This window comes from Bombina bombina, chromosome 6 (genome assembly GCF_027579735.1).
Source record: "Bombina bombina isolate aBomBom1 chromosome 6, aBomBom1.pri, whole genome shotgun sequence".
NCBI classification, from domain to species: domain Eukaryota; kingdom Metazoa; phylum Chordata; class Amphibia; order Anura; family Bombinatoridae; genus Bombina; species Bombina bombina.
The window spans coordinates 644,182,838-644,206,938 of NC_069504.1; the positions used below are offsets into that span (position 1 = coordinate 644,182,838).

At 41.1% G+C, this 24,101-nt stretch overlaps 1 protein-coding gene across 1 annotated transcript in view; it reads right to left on the bottom strand.

Annotated features, from left to right (window-relative positions):
* Positions 1–24,101, bottom strand: part of FANCI (FA complementation group I) — a 763,169-nt gene that overhangs the window by 621,922 nt on the left and 117,146 nt on the right. The window contains exon 14 of the mRNA XM_053719357.1: positions 12,162–12,249. Within this exon, the coding sequence (XP_053575332.1) occupies positions 12,162–12,249 (88 nt within the window). The remainder of the gene's footprint in view (positions 1–12,161; positions 12,250–24,101) is intronic.

The window sequence follows — 24,101 nt, forward strand, 5'->3', positions numbered from 1 at the left end:
GTTCTGACGAGACGCCATCAGATCCAATTCTGGTGTGCCCCATAGCTGAACCAGTTGAGCAAACACCTCCGGATAGAGTTCCCACTCCCCCGGATGAAAAGTCTGACGACTTAGAAAATCCGCCTCCCAGTTCTCTATCCCTGGGATATAGATTGCTGATAGATGGCAAGAGTGAGTCTCTGCCCATCGGATTATTCTGGAACTTCTATCATCGCTAAGGAACTCTTTGTTCCCCCCTGATGATTGATATAATCCACAGTCGTGAAGTAGTCCGACTGAAATCTGATGAATCTGGCAGAAGCCAGCTGAGGCCACGCCTGAAGAGCATTGAATATCGCTCTTAATTCTAGAATATTTATCGGAAGGAGGGCCTCCTCCTGAGTCCACAAACCCTGTGCTTTCAGGGAATTCCAGACTGCACCCCAGCCCAGTAGGCTGGCGTCCGTCATCACTATATCCCACGCTGGCCTGCGGAAACACATTCCCTGGGACAGGTGATCCTGTGACAACCACCAAAGAAGAGAATCTCTGGTCTCCTGATCCAGATTTATCTGAGGAGATAAATCTGCATAATCCCCATTCCACTGTCTGAGCATGCATAGTTGCAGTGGTCTGAGATGTAAGCGAGCAAACGGAACTATGTCCATTGCCGCTACCATAAGTCCGATTACCTCCATACACTGAGCCACTGACGGCCGAGGAATGGAATGAAGAGCTCGGCAGTTGGCTAAAACCTTTGCTTTCCTGACCTCCGTCAGAAATATTTTCATGTCCACCGAGTCCCTAGAAATGAAACTCTTGTGAGAGGGGAAAGAGAACTCTTTTTTTACGTTCACCTTCCACCCATGAGATCTTAGAAAGGCCAACACGATGTCCGTGTGAGACTTGGCTAATTGGAAAGTCGACGCTTGAATTAGGATGTCGTCTAGATAAGGCGCCACTGCTATGCCCCGCAGCCTTAGGACCGCCAGAAGGGACCCTAGCACCTTTGTGAAAATTCTGGGAGCCGTGGCCAACTCGAAGTGAAGAGCCACAAACTGGTAATGCTTGTCCAGAAAGGCAAACCTGAGGAATTGCTGATGATCTTTGTGGATAGGAATGTGTAGATATGCATCCTTTAAATCCACGGTGTTCATATATTGACCCTCATGGATCATTGGTAAAATAGTCCGAATGGTCTCCATCTTGAAGGATGGGACTCTGAGGAATTGGTTTAGGAACTTGAGATCTAGGATTGGTCTGAAGGTTCCCTCTTTTTTGGGAACCACAAACAGATTGGAGTAAAACCCCTGCCCCTGTTCTGTTTTCGGAACTGGACAGATCACTCCCATGGTAAATAGGTCTTCTACACAGCGTAAGAACGTCTCTCTTTTTGTCTGGGTTACAGACAATTGAGAAAGATGGAATCTCCCCCTTGGAGGAGAATCTTTGAAATCTAGAAGATACCCCTGGGTTACAATTTCTAAAGCCCAGGAGTCCTGAACGTCTCTTGCCCAAGCCTGAGCAAAGAGAGAAAGCCTGCCCCCTACTAGATCCGCTCCCGGATCGGGGGCTACCCACAAGCAAATGAAACATTTAACCCCTAAATATAGAAACCGGATTGACAAAGTGCCAAAAACCGGAAAAAAAACTGTCAGCACCTTGCCACAGCTCTGCTGTGGCGCCTACCTGCCCTTAGGGATTGTTAATGTGGGGATAAAGCTTTGTTTTGGCCCAAAAAGTTCACCACCGGTGTTGTAGCTTGCTGCTTGTCAAGAGAAAACAACTGCGCAACTGAGGCGCGAAATTAGGCCCCGCCCATCTCACTCGATGTTACTAAGGCCTCCAAAAAAAACACGCCAAGCATTTTTACCAGCCATGTGGGTTCTAAAACCCCAAAAAGCCAAGTGTACCCTCAATACAGTTGTCCCTCAAAAGTTTATTAACAGCACTCCCAGCACACACAATCGTTTGTTAATATCATTCAAACTGAGTGTCAACCAAAAGTTTAGCCCTTTATGTAAGCTTAGTAATGCCACTATAAGTCTAGGAATACTGCTTACCCTTATCCTCATGGGGATACTGTCAGCCTTTCTGAAATATCACAGTCTCTCCAGAAAAAATGACTGAACATACCTCATTGCTGTATAGCATGAAACCGTTCCTGTACTCCTCAGCCTCTGTGGGAACAGCATTGGATCTTAGTTACAAATGCTAAGATCATCATCCTCTAGGCAGAAATCTTCATCCATCTCCTGCCTAAGAGTAAATAGTACACACCGGTACCATTTAAAAATAACAAACTCTTGCTTGAAGAAAATAAAAACAAACAGTTTAATCACCTCTTTCACTTTACCCTTCCTGCTTAGAGCCGGCAAAGAGAATGACTGGGGGGTGGAGTTAAGGGGGGAGCTATATAGACAGCTCTGCTGTGGGTGCTCTCTTTGCCACTTCCTGTTGGGAAGAATAATATCCCACAAGTAAGGATGAAACCGTGGACTCGGTACATCTTGCAAAAGAAATAAAATCTTGATTGAAGAAAACTTCTGATCAGACACCTAAACGTCACCTCCTCCATTCACTACAGGCAAAGAGAATGACTGGGGGAATGTGGGTAGGGGAGTGATATTTAACAGCTTTGCTGTGGTGCTCTTTGCCTCCTGGCCAGGAGTGATATTCCCAACAGTAATTGATGATGATCGTGGACTCACTGTGTCATTAGAAAGAAATACCATTACAGCTGCCTAAAATGTAATTGGCTCATCAGAGAATGCAATTTAAAGGAACAGAAAACCCAAGTTTTTTCTTCCATGCTTCAAACAATGCATGTTTCATATAACTGTCCAGTTTACACTAAGAGAAATAAGCAAATTAAATAATAGAAAAACACTGAAAATTTGTTTAAAATTACTTGTTGCATGTTTCAAATAGAACATAACATTTTAAGAACTTTCCAATTTACTTCTACTATATAATTTGCTTCATTCTCTTGGCATCTTTTGTTAAAAAGCAAACCTATATACAGTATGTATGTATATATATATATATATATATATATATACACACACACATGTTAAAAAGCAAACCTATATATTATATACACAAATATGGATATAAGCAGGGAGAGGTATTCAGTATTTCACTAGAGACACTCAAATACAAAAAGTTTTTTATATATATATATATATATATATATATATATATATATATATATATATATATATATATATATATATATATATATATATATAGATGTAGTCACATCCAGTGGTGCAGACCCTAAAAAAATCATGTATGTGTAATTGAAAAAGCAAGATTATATTACAGAATTTCGACAAACTCCGTATAAAGAAAGGGGATTTCAGCACTCTTTTGAAAATAGTCTTATACAAATTTATTCCAGAAACAAATTTTAAAACAGTGGACCTCTGCCCTACCTGTGAGCAAAGTTCCTATACATGTGAAAACACACTAAAAAAAGACGCATCCATACACTTGACTGGCCAGCCTTATCTAAAGATAACCTATTCAACACTTATATAACTGATACAAACAGCCAAATTATCCAAAATACACATAGTTGCTAAAGTGTCTATACAACTGTTATCACCATAAGCACAAATGTAATGCTGGATGTAAAGTATCAAATAATCAACAACAGGTTATCGCAACTAAGTTGCAAAGAAAGTGATATCGTCCCCCAGGCATGAAACATATACCTGTAATAAAAGTCTTTAGTTTAACATGCTTGCAAAACCAAAGTCTTAGGTATATAATTTGCACTATAATCGAATGACATAAGTCCCACAGAGCTGAGAAAGTAAATGTTCACTTTACTATATCGACAGCTGCATCGGTTGATCAGTACTGCTCTCACTACCGGTATTAACAAGCTGTTATGCTGTGAGACGTAGAGTCTCTTTTACCTTGTCATCAACTGAGTCGAAAAAAAACATGTTTGTTGTCATACTTGTTCCTCCTCGTTTGCTCCAAACCTCTAGGCATAAACACTCTGCGCTTAGTCCAGCACTATAACGCCTCTTCAGGGCTGTATGTCGCAGGCATAACCCACATATCCAGGCTGTGAGTTGAATCCTAGGTACAATTACGACCTCCACTCTTTATCCGGTCAGGATTCACTCTGCCGGTTGGTCTTTTAGTGATATCTTTTACCTTTATCCTTCTCCTGCTGTTTGGTTATTTGCACAAACAGGGAATCGACATAGGAATACCTCTAGGATTTTCAAACATGCCGCTCATTCCTCCTTCGCCATTAAGGTTTAGAGACAAACTCAGGTGTACAGTGCTTTGATTGGGAATCGGCTCAGATTTTAGTCAGGTGCCGCTCTCGCTTCCTGTGGTTCTTGCTTCAATATTGCAGTGTCATCCGGGGACTGCTTTTGGTGGTCAGTAAGTGTGGCATCTCAGGGAGCTATATATATATATATATATATATATATATATATATATATATATATATATATATATATTTATATATATATATATATAACATAATTTATGCTTACCTGATAAATTCCTTTCTTCTGTTGTGTGATCAGTCCACGGGTCATCATTACTTCTGGGATATAACTCCTCCCCAACAGGAAATGCAAGAGGATTCACCCAGCAGAGCTGCATATAGCTCCTCCCCTCTACGTCACTCCCAGTCATTCGACCAAGAATCAACGAGAAAGGAGAAACCAAGGGTGAAGTGGTGACTGGAGTATAATTTAAAAAATATTTACCTGCCTTAAAAAACAGGGCGGGCCGTGGACTGATCACACAACAGAAGAAAGGAATTTATCAGGTAAGCATAAATTATGTTTTCTTCTGTTATGTGTGATCAGTCCACGGGTCATCATTACTTCTGGGATACCAATACCAAAGCAAAAGTACACGGATGACGGGAGGGCTAGGCAGGCTCATTATACAGAAGGAACCACTGCCTGAAGAACCTTTCTCCCAAAAATAGCCTCCGAAGAAGCAAAAGTGTCAAATTTGTAAAATTTTGAAAAAGTATGGAGCGAAGACCAAGTTGCAGCCTTGCAAATCTGTTCAACAGAGGCCTCATTCTTAAAGGCCCAAGTGGAAGCCACAGCTCTAGTAGAATGAGCTGTAATTCTTTCAGGAGGCTGCTGTCCAGCAGTCTCATAGGCTAAACGAATTATGCTACGAAGCCAGAAGGAGAGAGAGGTAGCCGAAGCCTTATGACCTCTCCTCTGACCAGAGTACACGACAAACAGGGAAGACGTTTGTCGAAAATCCTTAGTTGCCTGCAAGTAGAACTTGAGGGCACGAACTACATCCAGATTGTGTAGAAGACGTTCCTTCTTTGAAGAAGGATTCGGGCACAGGGAAGAAACCACGATCTCTTGATTGATGTTCCTGTTAGTGACTACCTTAGGTAAGAACCCAGGTTTAGTACGCAGAACTACCTTATCTGAATGAAAAATCAAATAAGGAGAATCCCAATGTAAAGCTGATAACTCAGAGACTCTCCGAGCCGAAGAAATAGCCATTAAAAATAACACTTTCCAAGATAACAACTTTATATCAATGGAATGAAGGGGTTCAAACGGAACTCCTTGTAGAACGTTAAGAACAAGGTTTAAACTCCATGGCGGAGCAACAGTTTTAAACACAGGCTTGATTCTAGCTAAAGCCTGACAAAAGGCCTGGACGTCTGGATTTTCTGACAGACGCCTGTGCAACAAGATGGACAGAGCTGAGATCTGTCCCTTTAATGAACTAGCCGATAAACCCTTTTCTAAACCTTCTTGTAGAAAGGACAATATCCTAGGAATCCTAACCTTACTCCAGGAGTAACCTTTGGATTCGCACCAGTATAGGTATTTACGCCATATCTTATGGTAAATCCTTCTGGTAACAGGCTTCCTAGCCTGTATCAGGGTATCAATAACCGACTCAGAAAAACCACGTTTTGATAAAATCAAGCGTTCAATTTCCAAGCAGTCAGCTTCAGAGAAGTTAGATTTTGATGTTTGAATGGACCCTGTATCAGAAGGTCCTGTCTTAGAGGTAGAGACCAAGGCGGACAGGATGACATGTCCACTAGATCTGCATACCAAGTCCTGCGTGGCCATGCAGGCGCTATTAGAATCACTGATGCTCTCTCCTGTTTGATTTTGGCAATCAATCGAGGAAGCAGCGGGAAGGGTGGAAACACATAAGCCATCCCGAAGTTCCAAGGTGCTGTCAAAGCATCTATCAGAACCGCTCCCGGATCCCTGGATCTGGACCCGTAGCGAGGAAGTTTGGCGTTCTGGCGAGACGCCATGAGATCTATCTCTGGTTTGCCCCAACGTCGAAGTATTTGGGCAAAGACCTCCGGATGAAGTTCCCACTCCCCCGGATGAAAAGTCTGGCGACTCAAGAAATCCGCCTCCCAGTTCTCCACTCCCGGGATGTGGATTGCTGACAGGTGGCAAGAGTGAGACTCTGCCCAGCGAATTATCTTTGATACTTCCATCATTGCTAGGGAGCTTCTTGTCCCTCCTTGATGGTTGATGTAAGCTACAGTCGTGATGTTGTCCGACTGAAACCTGATGAACCCCCGAGTTTTTAACTGGGGCCAAGCCAGAAGGGCATTGAGAACTGCTCTCAATTCCAGAATGTTTATTGGTAGGAGACTTTCCTCCTGATTCCATTGTCCCTGAGCCTTCAGAGAATTCCAGACAGCGCCCCAACCTAGTAGGCTGGCGTCTGTTGTTACAATTGTCCAGTCCGGCCTGCTGAATGGCATCCCCCTGGACAGATGTGGCCGAGAAAGCCACCATAGAAGAGAGTTTCTGGTCTCTTGATCCAGATTCAGAGTAGGGGACAAGTCTGAGTAATCCCCATTCCACTGACTCAGCATGCACAATTGCAGCGGTCTGAGATGTAGACGTGCAAAGGGTACTATGTCCATTGCTGCTACCATTAAGCCGATCACCTCCATGCATTGAGCTACTGACGGGAGTTGAATGGAATGAAGGACACGGCATGCATTTAGAAGCTTTGTTAATCTGTCTTCTGTCAGATAAATCTTCATTTCTACAGAATCTATAAGAGTCCCCAAGAATGGAACTCTTGTGAGAGGAAAGAGAGAACTCTTCTTTTCGTTCACTTTCCATCCATGCGACCTTAGAAATGCCAGAACTAACTCTGTATGAGACTTGGCAGTTTGCAAGCTTGAAGCTTGTATCAGAATGTCGTCTAGGTACGGAGCTACCGAAATTCCTCGCGGTCTTAGTACCGCCAGAAGAGCACCCAGAACCTTTGTGAAGATTCTTGGAGCCGTAGCCAATCCGAATGGAAGAGCTACAAACTGGTAATGCCTGTCTAAGAAGGCAAACCTTAGATACCGGTAATGATCTTTGTGAATCGGTATGTGAAGGTAAGCATCCTTTAAATCCACTGTGGTCATGTACTGACCCTTTTGGATCATGGGTAAGATTGTCCGAATAGTTTCCATTTTGAACGATGGAACTCTTAGGAATTTGTTTAGGATCTTTAAATCCAAGATTGGCCTGAAAGTTCCCTCTTTTTTGGGAACCACAAACAGGTTTGAGTAAAACCCTTGTCCTTGTTCCGACCGCGGAACCGGATGGATCACTCCCATTAATAACAGATCTTGTACACAGCGTAGAAACGCTTCTTTCTTTATCTGGTTTGTTGACAACCTTGACAGATGAAATCTCCCTCTTGGGGGAGAGAATTTGAAGTCTAGAAGGTATCCCTGAGATATGATCTCTAGCGCCCAGGGATCCTGAACATCTCTTGCCCAAGCCTGGGCGAAGAGAGAGAGTCTGCCCCCCACTAGATCCGGTCCCGGATCGGGGGCCCTCGATTCATGCTGTCTTAGGGGCAGCAGCAGGTTTCCTGGCCTGCTTGCCCTTGTTCCAGGACTGGTTAGGTTTCCAGCCTTGTCTGTAACGAGCAACGGCTCCTTCCTGTTTTGGTGCAGTGGAAGTTGGTGCTGCTCCTGCTTTGAAATTCCGAAAGGGACGAAAATTAGACTGTCTAGCCTTAGCTTTGGCTTTGTCTTGAGGCAGGGCGTGGCCCTTACCTCCTGTAATGTCAGCGATAATTTCTTTCAAACCGGGCCCAAATAAAGTTTGCCCTTTGAAAGGTATATTAAGTAATTTGGACTTAGAAGTTACATCAGCTGACCAGGATTTTAGCCACAGCGCCCTACGTGCCTGAATGGCGAATCCTGAGTTCTTAGCCGTAAGTTTGGTTAAATGTACTACGGCCTCCGAAATGAATGAATTAGCTAGTTTAAGGACTCTAAGCCTGTCCGTAATGTCGTCCAGCGTAGCTGAACTAAGGTTCTCTTCCAGAGACTCCATCCAAAATGCTGCCGCAGCCGTAATCGGCGCGATGCATGCAAGGGGTTGCAATATAAAACCTTGTTGAACAAACATTTTCTTAAGGTAACCCTCTAATTTTTTTATCCATTGGATCTGAAAAAGCACAGCTATCCTCCACCGGGATAGTGGTACGCTTAGCTAAAGTAGAAACTGCTCCCTCCACCTTAGGGACCGTTTGCCATAAGTCCCGTGTGGTGGCGTCTATTGGAAACATTTTTCTAAATATTGGAGGGGGTGAGAACGGCACACCGGGTCTATCCCACTCCTTAGTAACAATTTCAGTTAGTCTCTTAGGTATAGGAAAAACGTCAGTACTCGCCGGTACCGCAAAGTATTTATCCAACCTACACAATTTCTCTGGTATTGCAACAGTGTTACAATCATTAAGAGCCGCTAAAACCTCCCCTAGTAATACACGGAGGTTCTCCAATTTAAATTTAAAATTTGAAATATCTGAATCCAATCTGTTTGGATCAGAACCGTCACCCACAGAATGAAGCTCTCCGTCCTCATGCTCTGCAAGCTGTGACGCAGTATCAGACATGGCTCTAGTATTATCAGCGCACTCTGTTCTCACCCCAGAGTGATCACGCTTGCCCCTTAGTTCTGGTAATTTAGCCAAAACTTCAGTCATAACAGTAGCCATATCTTGTAATGTTATCTGTAATGGCCGCCCAGATGTACTAGGCGTCACAATATCACGCACCTCCCGGGCGGGAGATGCAGGTACTGACACGTGAGGCGAGTTAGTCGGCATAACTCTCCCCTCGCTGTTTGGTGAAATTTGTTCAATTTGTACAGATTGGCTTTTATTTAAAGTAGCATCAATACAGTTAGTACATAAATTTCTATTGGGCTCCACCTTGGCATTGGAACAAATGACACAGGTATCTTCCTCTGAATCAGACATGTTTAACACACTAGCAAATAAACTTGCAACTTGGTTACAATCTTATTTAACAAAAACGTACTGTGCCTCAAAGAAGCACTAAACGATTAAATGACAGTTGAAATAATGAACTGAAAAACTGTTATAGCATCAATCCTTGAAAACAACACAACCTTTAGCAGAGGTTTGTTCCCATTAGTAAAGTAAAAATAATTAAATTTGAAACGTAAAAATAACAGAGCAACGTTTTTAATCACAGTCAATATATAAGTCTCACACCTCTGCTGAGAGAATCTACCTCCCTTCAAAGAAGTTTGAAGACCCCTGAGTTCTGTTAGAGATGAACCGGATCATGCAGGAAATACAAGAGTAACTGACTGGAAATTTTTGATGCGTAGCAAAGAGCGCCAAAAACGGCCCCTCCCCCTCACACACAGCAGTGAGAGAGAAACGAAACTGTCACAATTAAAACAAACAACTGCCAAGTGGAAAAATAATGCCCAAACATTTATTCACTCAGTACCTCAGAAAATGCAAACGATTCTACATTCCAGCAAAAACGTTTAACATAATAAATACCTATTAAAAGGTCTAATGTATTTTTTACAGAGTAATTCCAGTGAAGTACCATCCCCAGAATACTGAAGTGTAGAGTATACATACATGTCATTATAACGGTATGGCAGGATTTTCTCATCAATTCCATTCAGAAAATAAAAACTGCTACATACCTCAATGCAGATTCATCTGCCCGCTGTCCCCTGATCTGAAGCTTTTACCTCCCTCAGATGGCCGAGAAACAGCAATATGATCTTAACTACTCCGGTTAAAATCATAGTAAAAACTCTGGTAGATTCTTCTTCAAACTCTGCCAGAGAGGCAATAACACGCTCCGGTGCTATTGTAAAATAACAAACTTTTGATTGAAGTTATAAAAACTAAGTATAATCACCATAGTCCTCTCACACATCCTATCTAGTCGTTGGGTGCAAGAGAATGACTGGGAGTGACGTAGAGGGGAGGAGCTATATGCAGCTCTGCTGGGTGAATCCTCTTGCATTTCCTGTTGGGGAGGAGTTATATCCCAGAAGTAATGATGACCCGTGGACTGATCACACATAACAGAAGAAATATATATATATATATATATATATACACACATACATACACTGTATGTATGTATATATATATATATATATATATACACATACATATATATACAGTATATATATATATATATATTACATAGAAAATGTAACTTTCACAGCATGCATAACATAAGCCAACATGATGGATAATATACCATTGTATATTTTTTGTAATCCTGTAAAGAGAGGGAAGTATGGTGCACAATTATACCAAAACAAGTGTTTTTTCATGGCTCGGTATTATATAAAGAGTGACCATCAATCCACAGTCAGTTTTAAAAGAATCTCAATTATGTTGGGTCTTTAACAAGAGACAACATTAAAATAGATTTTTAAGAAATTTAACATTTTATTTTTTTTGGGGGGGGGGGAATTTCCATTGGATTTATGTTTATCTTAATTTTGGTGCATGTGCTGTTAAAAAGCTTCACTATTCGCTTTTTTTATATATATATATATATATATATATATATATATATATATATATATATATATATATATTTATATATTTTAATAACACTTACATTAATGCAGGAAAAGTTTTACTGGTATAGTAGAGTAATGGCTAGAAAATAGATCAAACCAGAATTGAAAGTTTACTTTGTTCAAATGTATTGCGAGGTGAAAGGTGGCTGAGAAGAGACAAAGGCCATTTGCACAGCACACACAAAGATTACTCACATTAAAGGATATGTTCTTTATGTCAAAAGCTAACATGGAGGAGCACAATACTCCTGCACAAATTAAAAAATTGAAAAAATGTAAATTGAAAAATTAATGCTGGAAAATATTACTGAGAGGTAACGTGGTATGGTTTACTTAAACAAAATACAGCAGTAAAGTTTTCAGTGCCTTCCTGTTCAGAAGGTAAAAATAAGTTAGTCAGTTGCATGGGAGAAATAGTTTACACACAAGGTGGGGTTCCAGCCTTAGGGTTTTCTGTGCAGCCCTTTCTTAAAGTGACATCATTGTTGGTAAGGGCTACCAGAGTGAGCCAAGATAAAAGTTTCTTAATCTAAGAAGAGCTTACATTTATTTACTCAAGAAAATTAAACATAGACATGTATAGCTTTACGTTCAAGATATGTCCAGAGCTCTCCTGTCTTTGTTAATAACAATAACCTTGCTACTAACTTCATCATACAACCTACTGCTTTATATTGTTATTTATATTGGGTTAATTTAAATATATATAATATTAGTGTAATATAGGCCAGGCAGCAGTTTGGAATACAATGCTATAAAATCAAGAGGTACAGGTAAAGACATATACTGTAAATAAACGTGTTGTCATGTAATGCTTTATGGTTTAGTTATTTCATTTGTTTTGTAATACTGTTGCTAAAGTTTATGGTGTTTGATGAAAATAGTGTTGTATTCAGCTGAATTATTAAGGCTAGATAAGGAGAAGCAGACAAATATTTGGCACCATGCTTGTCTGTAATCAGCTGTGTTTCATATAGAGCTAGTATTGGGGTACACAATAAAAAAACAATAAGATGTTTTTGTATTACAGTCCTGATACAAAGTACACTGATTCGCAAAGTAGTTGCTGTCAGATCAGTGATACTATCTTTTGGGTGCACTGCCAGCTGGGTCAGTTTCTGTTTCTGTTTTTTTCTACTATTCTTCTCATATGATTTAATCAAAGATGTTATTGCTGAAGAGTGATATTAGGTCACAAAGCTAAACATTATGTAAAACATTCAAAATTTAAAATGTAAATGAATATAAATAGCAAATGTTCACCCACTGAATAAATAGTTATATTACCTATAAAGTGACTAATTGGATTAGCTGCTTTTGTAATAACTCTATTCAAGACTTGCTCCAAAATCTCACTTCTTATAGGCTCATGGACCTAGAAAGCAAATGAAAAACGATGAGTTCCACTAATCAGTAATCTCAAAATAAATCTATGAGCTACTGTAAATGCAACGTCTGTAACCACAACTGTTAAAACAGAAATTAAGCTACACCATTACATGGAAACATTATTAAAAACCAGAGACGATGAAATCACTTTTTCTTGACACCGAACAAACAGATTTAAAAAAGTGTGTGTATGTATGTATCAGTGACGTGCAGTAAGGTCAGAGGCTGGTGAGGCACTAGATATGATATGCCGGCATGTACAGAGAGCCGCAAGTACCCCCAACAGGGCAGGTTTAAATGATAGCTGAACCAGTGCACAGGTGACATAATCAGATGATGGGTGAGAGCAAGTTAGTAACCACTGAGTTACTGATCAGCTGATTACTTCACTTGTGCACTGATTCAGCTATAATGAAAACCTGGCCTGTTGGGGGTACTTGAGGACCATTGTTGAGAAACACTGCACTAAAGCACCAGCTCATCGGAAATGTATTGATTACCTGGAGAATAAAGCACACATACTCTACTCACTGACACCCACATACACTCTGCTCACATACACACTCACACAATTCTGTGGCACAGTGCCAGATACTAAGCAATCAGAATGATCCACAATCTCTTCTCTACTCACTACTGTATTGTAAAAATAGAAATAATTTACCATACAAGTTTTACACAAAGGACAAGTTATCAATACTGCCAACACAGCTGCTGCAATATGGTGCTCAAGAAACGCACGTGCACATCCCACTTAGGTATGCACTTCAACAAAGGACACCAAAGGATACCAAAAGAATGAAGTACATAATAATAAAAGTAAAATAGAAAGTTTATTTATTTTTTTGTGCAATTTCTATCTGAATGATGGAAATGTAATTATGACTTTCATGTTCCTTTCAAAAACTAATTTGATTTGCTGACATGGGGCACTGGCAGTTGATGCTAATTCTCAAAATATAAATAACTAGAAAAGTCTATTAAAATAGCATGCTCTACCTCAATCATGAAAGTTTAATTTTAAATGTCTCCCTTTGACTATGTGTTTAACCAGTTACTTTACAGTGGCATTATTTCTAAAAACATTTAAATGCAATAATTACATATATTTTTTAAATGACTCATTATCTCCCTGCTCACTGCATACTCCTTCTGATTAATCTATATATCCTTCACTTGCTAGGAGGCATCAAGAGGGGTGCTTCCTATTGGTCCCAATTTTTGCTGCTAATATATTGACAGAACACAGGTGGCGCTGCAGCACAGCTTTTCCTTTGACCCATGTACTGCAATGGAGAGAAGCGTTCCTGTACCTGCCTCTCCATAGCATTACATGGGAGAGAAATATTTTTTTGGGGACTTTTTTTTTGTTTTAATTAAAATTTAATTAAGCTTTGGCCACATATGGCAAGGTAGGCACTGCCTCCCCTGCCTCCTATGAGTGCACGTCCCTGGTATGTATATATATATATATATATATATATATATATATATATATATATAGTACTCTTTAATGGGATATACTCAGAGGCAGAACTTTTCTTCACTTTCTGTAATGAGATTTTTTTTTTCTGAAATTTTTTCTGCAGGCCATTTTGAAATAAAATTCAATATAAAATTAAGCAGTTACACTAAAGCACCAGTTCAATTGCAATGTGTTAATTAACTGAAGAGTAAAACATTTTTTTAAGTTTTATAATAAAAGTGCAGCAGTTGAAAATTGCAAATCAGCTGCAGACTAAAAACAAAAAAGATTTTTTTTAAAATGTCTCAAATGTGTTTCCTTTTCTCTTTGTCTAACAACACATGGTACAAATGTAGTAATAAAAAGGTACATTGCTCACAAGAACATCTTAAATTAAGATGTCACAGCTTTGAAGACAGGGAAAGGCTAGGGGCGGGGTTGAAAAACATCCCAGAGAGCCAGTCACTGCTGCACTGCAACGCTTCTCCATATTTGACTGTTCTCTTCAAACAGCACTGTGCTCTGGTTGTACTGCATTAAGGAAACCTTACACAGTGCAGCCAGAGCAAAGCTCTGTTTGAAGAAAACAGCCTAATGTGGAGTTGTGCTGCATAATGAAAGTGCAAACACTTCCTGCATGTGTCCCATTCTTTCTGCAGACATGCTGCATTTTCTGCGATGACATCTCAGATCACAGCATGTTCTGCCTTGGGGGAAAACTCAAAGAGTTTCTCTTGTGATTCAGACAGAGGAAACGGCCTTTCAGTGCTGAGAAACGTGTTGCATTAGAGGGGATTACCCCTTGAGACCATTACTTGTTGTTATTATATTCTTATAATATTTTAATTTTTTATTTCAATTTTTGTTTTTAGTTTTTTAATAAAAATGTTTTTTACTATAACACAAGTATAGTGGTTTCTACCTTACCTCTCATTGCCCAATATTGGGCTGTTTGTGCATTTATCCTGTTTTTGGACCATATCATTGGAGTGGGTGAGCTGATACACCCAAACCTAAAATTATCAGTCTGCATCTACCAGCACATAGGTGTGCTATTGGACATTGTGAGTACCCATTTGGCATAATTATCTCCATTGTTCCATTTATTTGGTTGATCTGCACATGTGGTTTCCTTTGTTGTCATGACTCTCCATTACAGACACACCTGGCGGGGATATCCTGGAGTGGGTGTACTGACACACTATATTATGTCAGTCTGCTTCTATTAGCACATTGGGGTGCTTATTTCAAATGTGAGTACCAATTTGGCTTGAGTGCATAAGCTTTGGCTTTTTTGGTTTGGTGATTCTACACAAGGCGCCCCTCTCTTCTATTTTAGATCAAACAATTTTAAGTTTCCAATTTACTTCTATTATCAAATTTGCTTTGTTCCAATTTATACTCTGTGTTAAAGAGATATCTAGACAGGCATCAGGAGCACTACATAGCAGGAAATAGAGCTAAGATCTAGTGCTCTTGCAAATGGATAACAATCTTGCAAAACTGCTGCCATATAGTGCTCCAGAAATGGGCTGGCTCCTAAGCATATGTCCCAGGCTTTTCAAAAGAAATACCTTAGGAACAAAGAAAAAAATGATAATAGTAGTAAATTAGAAAGTTGTTTAAAGACGCATGCTCTATCTGAATCATGAAAGAGAATTTTTAGGTCTCATATCCCTTTAATGCAGTTTATAATAATACGTTACATATTTCATTTAGGTACTAGAAAATTAATGTCATAAAAGCCCACTTAATAAAAAGCAAATATGGGCTCTATTGAGTCAGTAAAATTGGAGCCATAAGTTACCAAAGTCGCCAACAGCTAAAAGTTGTTTTCGGATCTTTTTTAGTACCAACTTTCCAAAGAAATGTATTTGGCAATGTGTGCAGTCAGACTTCTCAAAAATCACACCATAACAATGTTGCTATGGTAACATGACTTTAGATTATAATAAATTAATGTAAGTGCCTACACTCCTAACCTGTGATCAGCTAGAAAGGGTAGTAGATACGGTAGTTAGTTGCAGTGTTAGGAGTTTTGTGGGTTTTGAGCTAGAAAGAGTGATTTTGACACCAAATAAAAAGTATTTAAAGAATTTATTTATTTCTAATGACAAGGTGAGTCCACGGATCATCAATTACTGTTGGGAATATCACTCCTGGCCAGCAGGAGGCGGCAAAGAGCACCACAGGAAACTGTTAAGTATCACTTCCGTTCCCACAACCCCCAGTCATTCTCTTTGCCTCTAGTGCAAGGAGGTGGTGAAGTAATTAGGTGTCTGATAAAGATTCTTCTATCAAGAGTTTTTTGTTTTGAAGTCAGAGCAGGCTTGTTCTGATCTTCCATCACAATCTGGGTCTAGCAGTACTCCATGTTAGTCTCTTCAGCAGGGCAGTGGTGGCTTTAAAGCAGTTAGGAACTTGTAAAGTGGGCTTTACTGCGTTTTCCTAACATGTTGCTGCCCTGGTATAGAAAGCCTGAGTAGGTTTTTTCACAGGTCTCTGTGAGTGGCATCCTCTCATACTTTGTGAGTCGTCTGACTGCCGAACGACTAGAATGCAGGTAAGTACCTTTTGTCTTCTGGGGAAACTAGGGTTAAGAAAAAGACCCTCTGCTTTTTTGGGGGATAAATCATTTATGGATGGTTGAGGCAGTAAGCAGGCACTTTAATGCATGAGACTTGGAGACTTATGGGTTAACCTTCACAGAGAGGAATGGGTTAACTTTCTACGGGACTCAAATAAAAAGGTTTTTAGACAATTTTATTAAGTTTTCCTGCTTGTGAATGTGACAACCCCGTTAAGATCCTGAGTTGGTCTGAAGTGTAGAGCGGAAGAGCGGTCTCAGGCCTGACAGAAAAATTGATTTGTCTATGTCAGGGGACCGTTAGAGCGCGATGACGCCATTTCTAAGGGGCTGCGTGGATGTGTTTGTGTCATCCTATGCACGCATTGTGGTTAGCCTTTTTAAGTATGCAACTCTGCTTTTAAAAGCTTTTAAGGAGGCTGCACGACAGTGCCAGTGTCCTGCTGGGATAAGTCAATAGTTCTGCAGGAATTCCTCATATTAGAGGGAATTTAGTCGACGGAGTGAAGCTCCATTCCGTACCAACTTTTGGCCATGCCTCCTTCCTTACATTATTGGAGCGGCGCCATTTCAGAGGAGCTGAGCGTGTATTTTAACTCCACCTCATTCTCCAGAATGAGAATGGAACGGAGTTGTTGTTCTGTCTACCTCGAATAGCTAAAGCATACAGATGATATATCCTAATCTAGATGCCTCTTGGAGTATAGTAGAATCTCTCCAATTTGGATGTCTGTGTTAAAAAGGCAGGCTGTGAAAGCAGTATAGTTATACACTAGTACTTGTGAACCCTTAGTGGCATTGAGATTTGTTACAGTATGCTCATTCAAACATACGGATGTCGTATATATCACTTCCTAGTTTTCTCTGTGATATAGACATAGGGTGCAAATGGAAGGATACAGGAGCTCCATAAATGTGGTGAATAAAAAAAAAAAAAAAAAGTCTTTATTCCAAAATGTTAAAATAGAACACAGGTACAGGTAATGACTGGTCTTGCGTGTTTTGGCGGACTGCCGTAATCATAGACCTAACAAACAAACGTCAATTGACAGTTTAAAAAGGTTACAAATGAATATCATTGGTTAAATTATGATTGAACACCTGCTGTACCTATGCTCTCGCTCCCCCCCCCCCCCACACACAATTAAAAGATCATCTATAAAAACAGAATTAATGCTTACCTGATAAATTACTTTCTCCAACGGTGTGTCCGGTCCACGGCGTCATCCTTACTTGTGGGAATATCTCTTCCCCAACAGGAAATGGCAAAGAGCCCAGCAAAAGCTGTCCATATAGTCCCTCCTAGGCTCCGCCCACCCCAGTCATTCGACCGACTGACAGGAGGAAAAAACAGGAGAAACTATAGGGTGCCGTGGTGACTGTAGTTAAAGAAATTAATTCATCAAACCTGATTAAAAAACCAGGGCGGGCCGTGGACCGGACACACCGTTGGAAAAAGTAATTTATCAGGTAAGCATAAATTCTGTTTTCTCCAACATTGGTGTGTCCGGTCCACGGCGTCATCCTTACTTGTGGGAACCAATACCAAAGCTTTAGGACACGGATGAAGGGAGGGAGCAAATCAGGTTACCTAAACAGAAGGCACCACGGCTTGCAAAACCTTTCTCCCAAAAATTTGTAAAATTTGGCAAAAGTGTGCAGGGAAGACCAAGTCGCTGCCTTACATATCTGATCAACAGAAGCCTCGTTCTTGAAGGCCCATGTGGAAGCCACAGCCCTAGTAGAGTGAGCTGTGATTCTTTCAGGAGGCTGCCTAGAAAAGAACTAGATTTAGACTCCAGGGAGGAGTCAAAGGTCTGTAAACAGGCTTGATTCTAACCAGAGCCTGAACAAATGCTTGAACATCTGGCACAGCTGCCAGTCGTTTGTGTAACAAGACAGATAAAGCAGAAATCTGTCCCTTTAGAGAACTCGCTGATAATCCCTTATCCAAACCTTCTTGTAGAAAGGAAAGGATCTTAGGAATTTTGATCTTATTCCATAAGAATCCCTTGGATTCACACCAGCAGATATATCTTTTCCATATTTTATGGTAAATTTTTCTAGTTACCGGTTTTCTGGCCTGAACCAAAGTATCTATCACGGAATCTGAAAACCCACGCTTTGATAGAATCAAGCGTTCAATTTCCAAGCCGTCAGCTGGAGGGAGACTAGATTTGGATGTTCGAATGGACCCTGTACAAGAAGATCCTGTCTCAAAGGTAGCTTCCATGGTAAAACCGATGACATATTCACCAGGTCTGCATACCAAGTCCTGCGTGGCCACGCAGGAGCTATCAAGATCACCGAGGCCCTCTCCTGCTTGATCCTGGCTACCAGCCTGGGAATGAGAGGAAACGGTGGAAACACATAAGCTAGGTTGAAGGTCAAAGGCGCTACTAGTGCATCCACTAGAGTCGCCTTGGGATCCCTGGATCTGGACCCGTAGCAAGGAACCTTGAAGTTCTGACGAGACGCCATCAGATCCATGTCTGGAATGCCCCATAATTGAATTAACTGGGCAAAGATCTCCGGGTGTAGTTCCCACTCACCCGGATGGAATGTCTGACGACTCACATAATCCGCCTCCCAGTTTTCCACTCCTGGGATGTGGATCGCAGATAGATGGCAGGAGTGATCCTCCGCCCATTTTATTATTTTGGTCACTTCTCTCATCGCCAGGGAACTCCTTGTTCCCCCCTGATGATTGATATAAGCAACAGTCGTCATGCTGTCTGATTGGAATCTTATGAATCTGGCCTTTGCTAGTTGAGGCCAAGCCCTGAGAGCATTGAATATCGCTCTCAGTTCCAGAATGTTTATCGGGAGAAGAGACTCTTCCCGAGACCATAGTCCCTGAGCTTTCAGGGATTCCCAGACCGCGCCCCAGACCAGTAGACTGGCGTCGGTCGTGACGATGACCCATTCTGGTCTGCGGAAGCTCATTCCCTGGGACAGGTGGTCCAAGGTTAGCCACCAACGGAGTGAGTCTCTGGTCTTCTGATCTACTTGAATCACTGGAGACAAGTCTGTATAGTCCCCATTCCACTGTTTCAGCATGCACAGTTGTAATGGTCTTAGATGAATTTGCGCAAAAGGAACTATGTCCATTGCTGCAACCATCAATCCTACCACTTCCATGCACTGAGCTACGGAAGGACGTGGAATAGAATGAAGAACTTGACAAGCGTTTAGAAGTTTTGACTTTCTGACTTCTGTCAGGAAAATCCTCATTTCTAAAGAATCTATTATTGTTCCCAAGAAAGGAACTCTTGTCGACGGAGACAGGGAACTTTTTTCTATGTTCACCTTCCATCCGTGAGATCTGAGAAAGGCCAGAACGATGTCTGTGTGAGCCTTTGCCTTTGAAAGAGACGACACTTGTATTAGAATGTCATCCAAGTAAGGTACTACTGCAATGCCCCTTGGTCTTAGAACCGCTAGAAGGGACCCGAGTACCTTTGTGAAAATCCTTGGAGCAGTGGCTAACCCGAATGGGAGGGCCACAAACTGGTAATGTTTGTCCAGAAAGGCGAACCTTAGGAACTGATGATGATCTTTGTGGATAGGAATATGTAGATACGCATCCTTTAGATCCACGGTAGTCATAAATTGACCTTCCTGGATTGTAGGTAGAATCGTTCGAATGGTTTCCATTTTGAACGATGGTACTCTGAGAAATTTGTTTAGGATCTTTAAATCCAGAATTGGTCTGAAAGTTCCCTCTTTTTTGGGAACTACAAACAGATTTGAGTAAAATCCCATTCCTTGTTCCGCCGTTGGAACTGGGTGTATCACTCCCATTTTTAACAGGTCTTCTACACAATGTAAGAATGCCTGTCTCTTTATTTGGTTTGAGGATAAGTGAGACATGTGGAACCTTCCCCTTGGGGGTAGTTCCTTGAATTCCAGAAGATAACCCTGAGAAACTATTTCTAGTGCCCAGGGATCCTGAACATCTCTTGCCCAAGCCTGAGCAAAGAGAGAGAGTCTGCCCCCTACTAGATCCGGTCCCGGATCGGGGGCTACTCCTTCATGCTGTTTTGTTAGCAGCAGCAGGCTTCTTGGCCTGCTTACCCTTGTTCCAGCCTTGCATCGGTTTCCAGGCTGGTTTGGTTTGTGAAGCATTACCCTCTTGTTTAGAGGATGCGGAGTTGGAGGCCGGTCCGTTCCTGAAATTGCGAAAGGAACGAAAATTAGACTTATTCTTGGCTTTGAAAGGCCTATCTTGTGGAAGGGCGTGGCCCTTTCCCCCAGTGATGTCTGAGATAATCTCTTTCAATTCTGGCCCAAAGAGAGTTTTACCCTTGAAGGGGATATTAAGCAATTTTGTCTTGGAAGAAACATCCGCTGACCAAGACTTTAGCCAAAGCGCTCTGCGCGCCACAATTGCAAACCCTGAATTTTTCGCCGCTAATCTAGCTAATTGCAAAGCGGCATCTAAAATAAAAGAATTAGCCAACTTGAGTGCGTGAACTCTGTCCATAACCTCCTCATACGGAGTCTCTCTACCGAGCGACTTTTCTAGTTCCTCGAACCAGAACCACGCTGCTGTAGTGACAGGAACAATGCACGAAATGGGTTGCAGGAGGTAACCTTGCTGTACAAAAATCTTTTTAAGCAAACCCTCCAATTTTTTATCCATAGGATCTTTGAAAGCACAATTATCCTTGATAGGAATAGTAGTGCGCTTGTTTAGAGTAGAAACTGCCCCCTCGACCTTAGGGACTGTCTGCCATAAGTCCTTTCTGGGGTCGACCATAGGAAATAATTTCTTAAATATAGGAGGGGGGACAAAAGGTATGCCGGGCTTCTCCCACTCCTTATTCACTATATCCGCCACCCGCTTGGGTATAGGAAAAGCGTCGGGGTGCACCGGAACCTCTAGGAACTTGTCCATCTTGCATCATTTTTCTGGAATGACCAGGTTGTCACAATCATCCAGAGTAGATAACACCTCCTTAAGCAGTGCGCGGAGATGCTCTAATTTAAATTTAAATGTCACAACATCAGGTTCTGCCTGTTGAGAAATTCTACCTGAATCTGAAATTTCCCCGTCTGACAAAACCTCCCTCATGACCCCTTCAGATTGGTGTGAGGGTATGACAGAGCAATTATCATCAGCGCCCTCCTGCTCTACAGTGTTTAAAACAGAGCAATCGCGCTTTCTCTGATATGCAGGCATTTTGGATAAAATATTTGCTATGGAGTTATCCATTACTGCCGTCAATTGTTGCATAGTAATAAGCATTGGCGCGCTAGAAGTACTAGGGGCCTCCTGCGTGGGCAAAACTGGTGTAGACACAGAAGGAGATGATGTAGAACTATGTCTACTCCCTTCATCTGATGAATCATCTTGGGCAAGTTTACTATCTGTGGCAGTACTGTCCTTACTTTGTTTGGACGCTATGGCACAATTATCACACAATTTTGAAGGGGGAGACACATTGATCTTCATACATATAGAACATAGCTTATCTGAAGGTGCAGACATGTTAAACAGGCTTAAACATGTCAATAAAGTACAAAAAATGTTTTAAAACAAAAACGTTACTGTCTCTTTAAATTTTAAACAGTGCACACTTGATTACTGAATATGTGAAAAAGTATGAAGGAATTGTTCAAAATTTACCAAATTTTCACCACAGTGTCTTAAAGCATTCAAAGTATTGCACACCAAATTTCAGAGCTTTAACCCTTAAAATAAAGAAACCGGAGCCGGTTACAGTTTTAACCCCTCTACAGTCCCAGCTACAGCCTTTGCTGCGACTTTACCAAACCCAGGGGGGAAACCAAATGAAGCCTTCTAGGAACCTTTCCAACTACTTTCAGATCCACACACATGCATCTGCACGTCTTGCTCTCAAAAGTAACTGCGCAGTAATGGCGCGAAAATGAGGCTCAGCCTACAACTGGGAAGGCCCTTCCTGACTGGAAAGGTGTCTAACTCAGTGCCTGACGTTAAAAAACGTTCCCCAAAGTTTATAAGTGTGAATTTCAAACATAAAGTTGTATAAAATGCCCAAATAAAGCAATCGATTTTGCCCATAAAAGTGTCTACCAGTTTTATAGCCCATATTAAGCCCTTTATTCTGTTTGAGACTAAGAAAATGGCTTACCGGTCCCCATGAGGGGAAATGACAGCCTTCCAGCATTACACAGTCTTGTTAGAAATATGGCTAGTCATACCTTAAGCAGAAAAGTCTTCTAACTGTTTCCCCCAACTGAAGTTACTTCATCTCAACAGTCCTATGTGGAAACAGCAAACGATTTTAGTTACTGCTGCTAAAATCATCTTCCTCTCACAAACAGAACTCTTCATCTTTTTCTGTTTCAGAGTAAATAGTACATACCAGCACTATTTTAAAATAACAAACTCTTGATAGTAGAATAAAAAACTACAACTAAACACTACATACTCTTAACCATCTCCGTGGAGATGTTGCATGTGCAACGGCAAAGAGAATGACTGGGGTGGGCGGAGCCTAGGAGGGACTATATGGACAGCTTTTGCTGGGCTCTTTGCCATTTCCTGTTGGGGAAGAGATATTCCCACAAGTAAGGATGACGCCGTGGACCGGACACACCAATGTTGGAGAAACTCTGCCCACAAGCCGTCGTTCAACGGACTTACACAATCTTACCCGAGGTTGCCTTCTGGATACCACGAGCGAGTGGCTGACACTTCCCTTTGCATTGACCCGAGTCTACCCGAGATTGACCTACCCCAGGAGGGGAGCGCAGTCATACGTGCCGACGTCCTGGGACTGGTCTCTGGAGGTATTTGCCGCTGATGGTTCCCTGTGGCAATCAGGTTTGCTGGAACCAGAGAGCTAATGGCTGACAACGGGATTGCTCTTTGCTTTTACTACATTGAGCTGCAATTGTACGGACTTTATAACTGGCGTGGTTTCGCCATACGCCTTCTATTATAACTGGTGCCTTTATTGACTTTATTATTTTTTATACACATCAATTTTTCATAACCAGAACTTTGTGCACATTTGTATAGACATAGGGTATGATGATAAGTTGATATGTTGTCTTTTGCAAATAAAGATTTATACTGTCATATGTTCCTTTGGATATATATATATATTATAAATGTTTCTTTTAATTTATATATTATATTTTAATTATTATAAAATAATATAGAATTTAAGATTTAATATTTATTTTTTTATAGAAATCAAGTTTTTCTTTTCAGGAGTATTTTACTCTAAGAAGAAAGTTAGACAGCTTTAGATGTCAATGTTTTTGTGCCACCTTGTTAGTTGAACTTTTTATGGTACTATTCAATGAGCCTTATGTCTCCCAGGATGATGCGGTTTAGGCAATGCCACAGCTCTCTCCTTTTATGTCCCAAGCCTTTTTGGTGTCACATGCAGTGCCCTGCGGTTCCTCTAAATCTCCAGGAGGAGTATGTTTACTTTCAGATTTTGCAGCTCATGTATCTGCGATTTCTGCGGTTTTGTCTGTTTTTTCCTTTCCTTCAGGAAATATGCAAGAGGATTTGTTATATTTCAGATTGTAGGGGTTTCTGCTCCATTTTTTACTACGCTGGTGGCTCTCTCTACTGAGTTGGTGAGGAGTTTTCGCCGGTAGGTTTCTGAGGGTGAATTCTCAGATTTGGACAGTTTAATTCCTTCATCTGACGCTGAAGTCATATCATTTAGATGTATGCTTAATCACCTTGTGTATTTTTAAAGGAGGTTTTGGCTACTTGGATGACATTGATTCCCTTGTCGCTGTCAAGCTTTGAAAGTTTTGTGAACTTTATCATTTC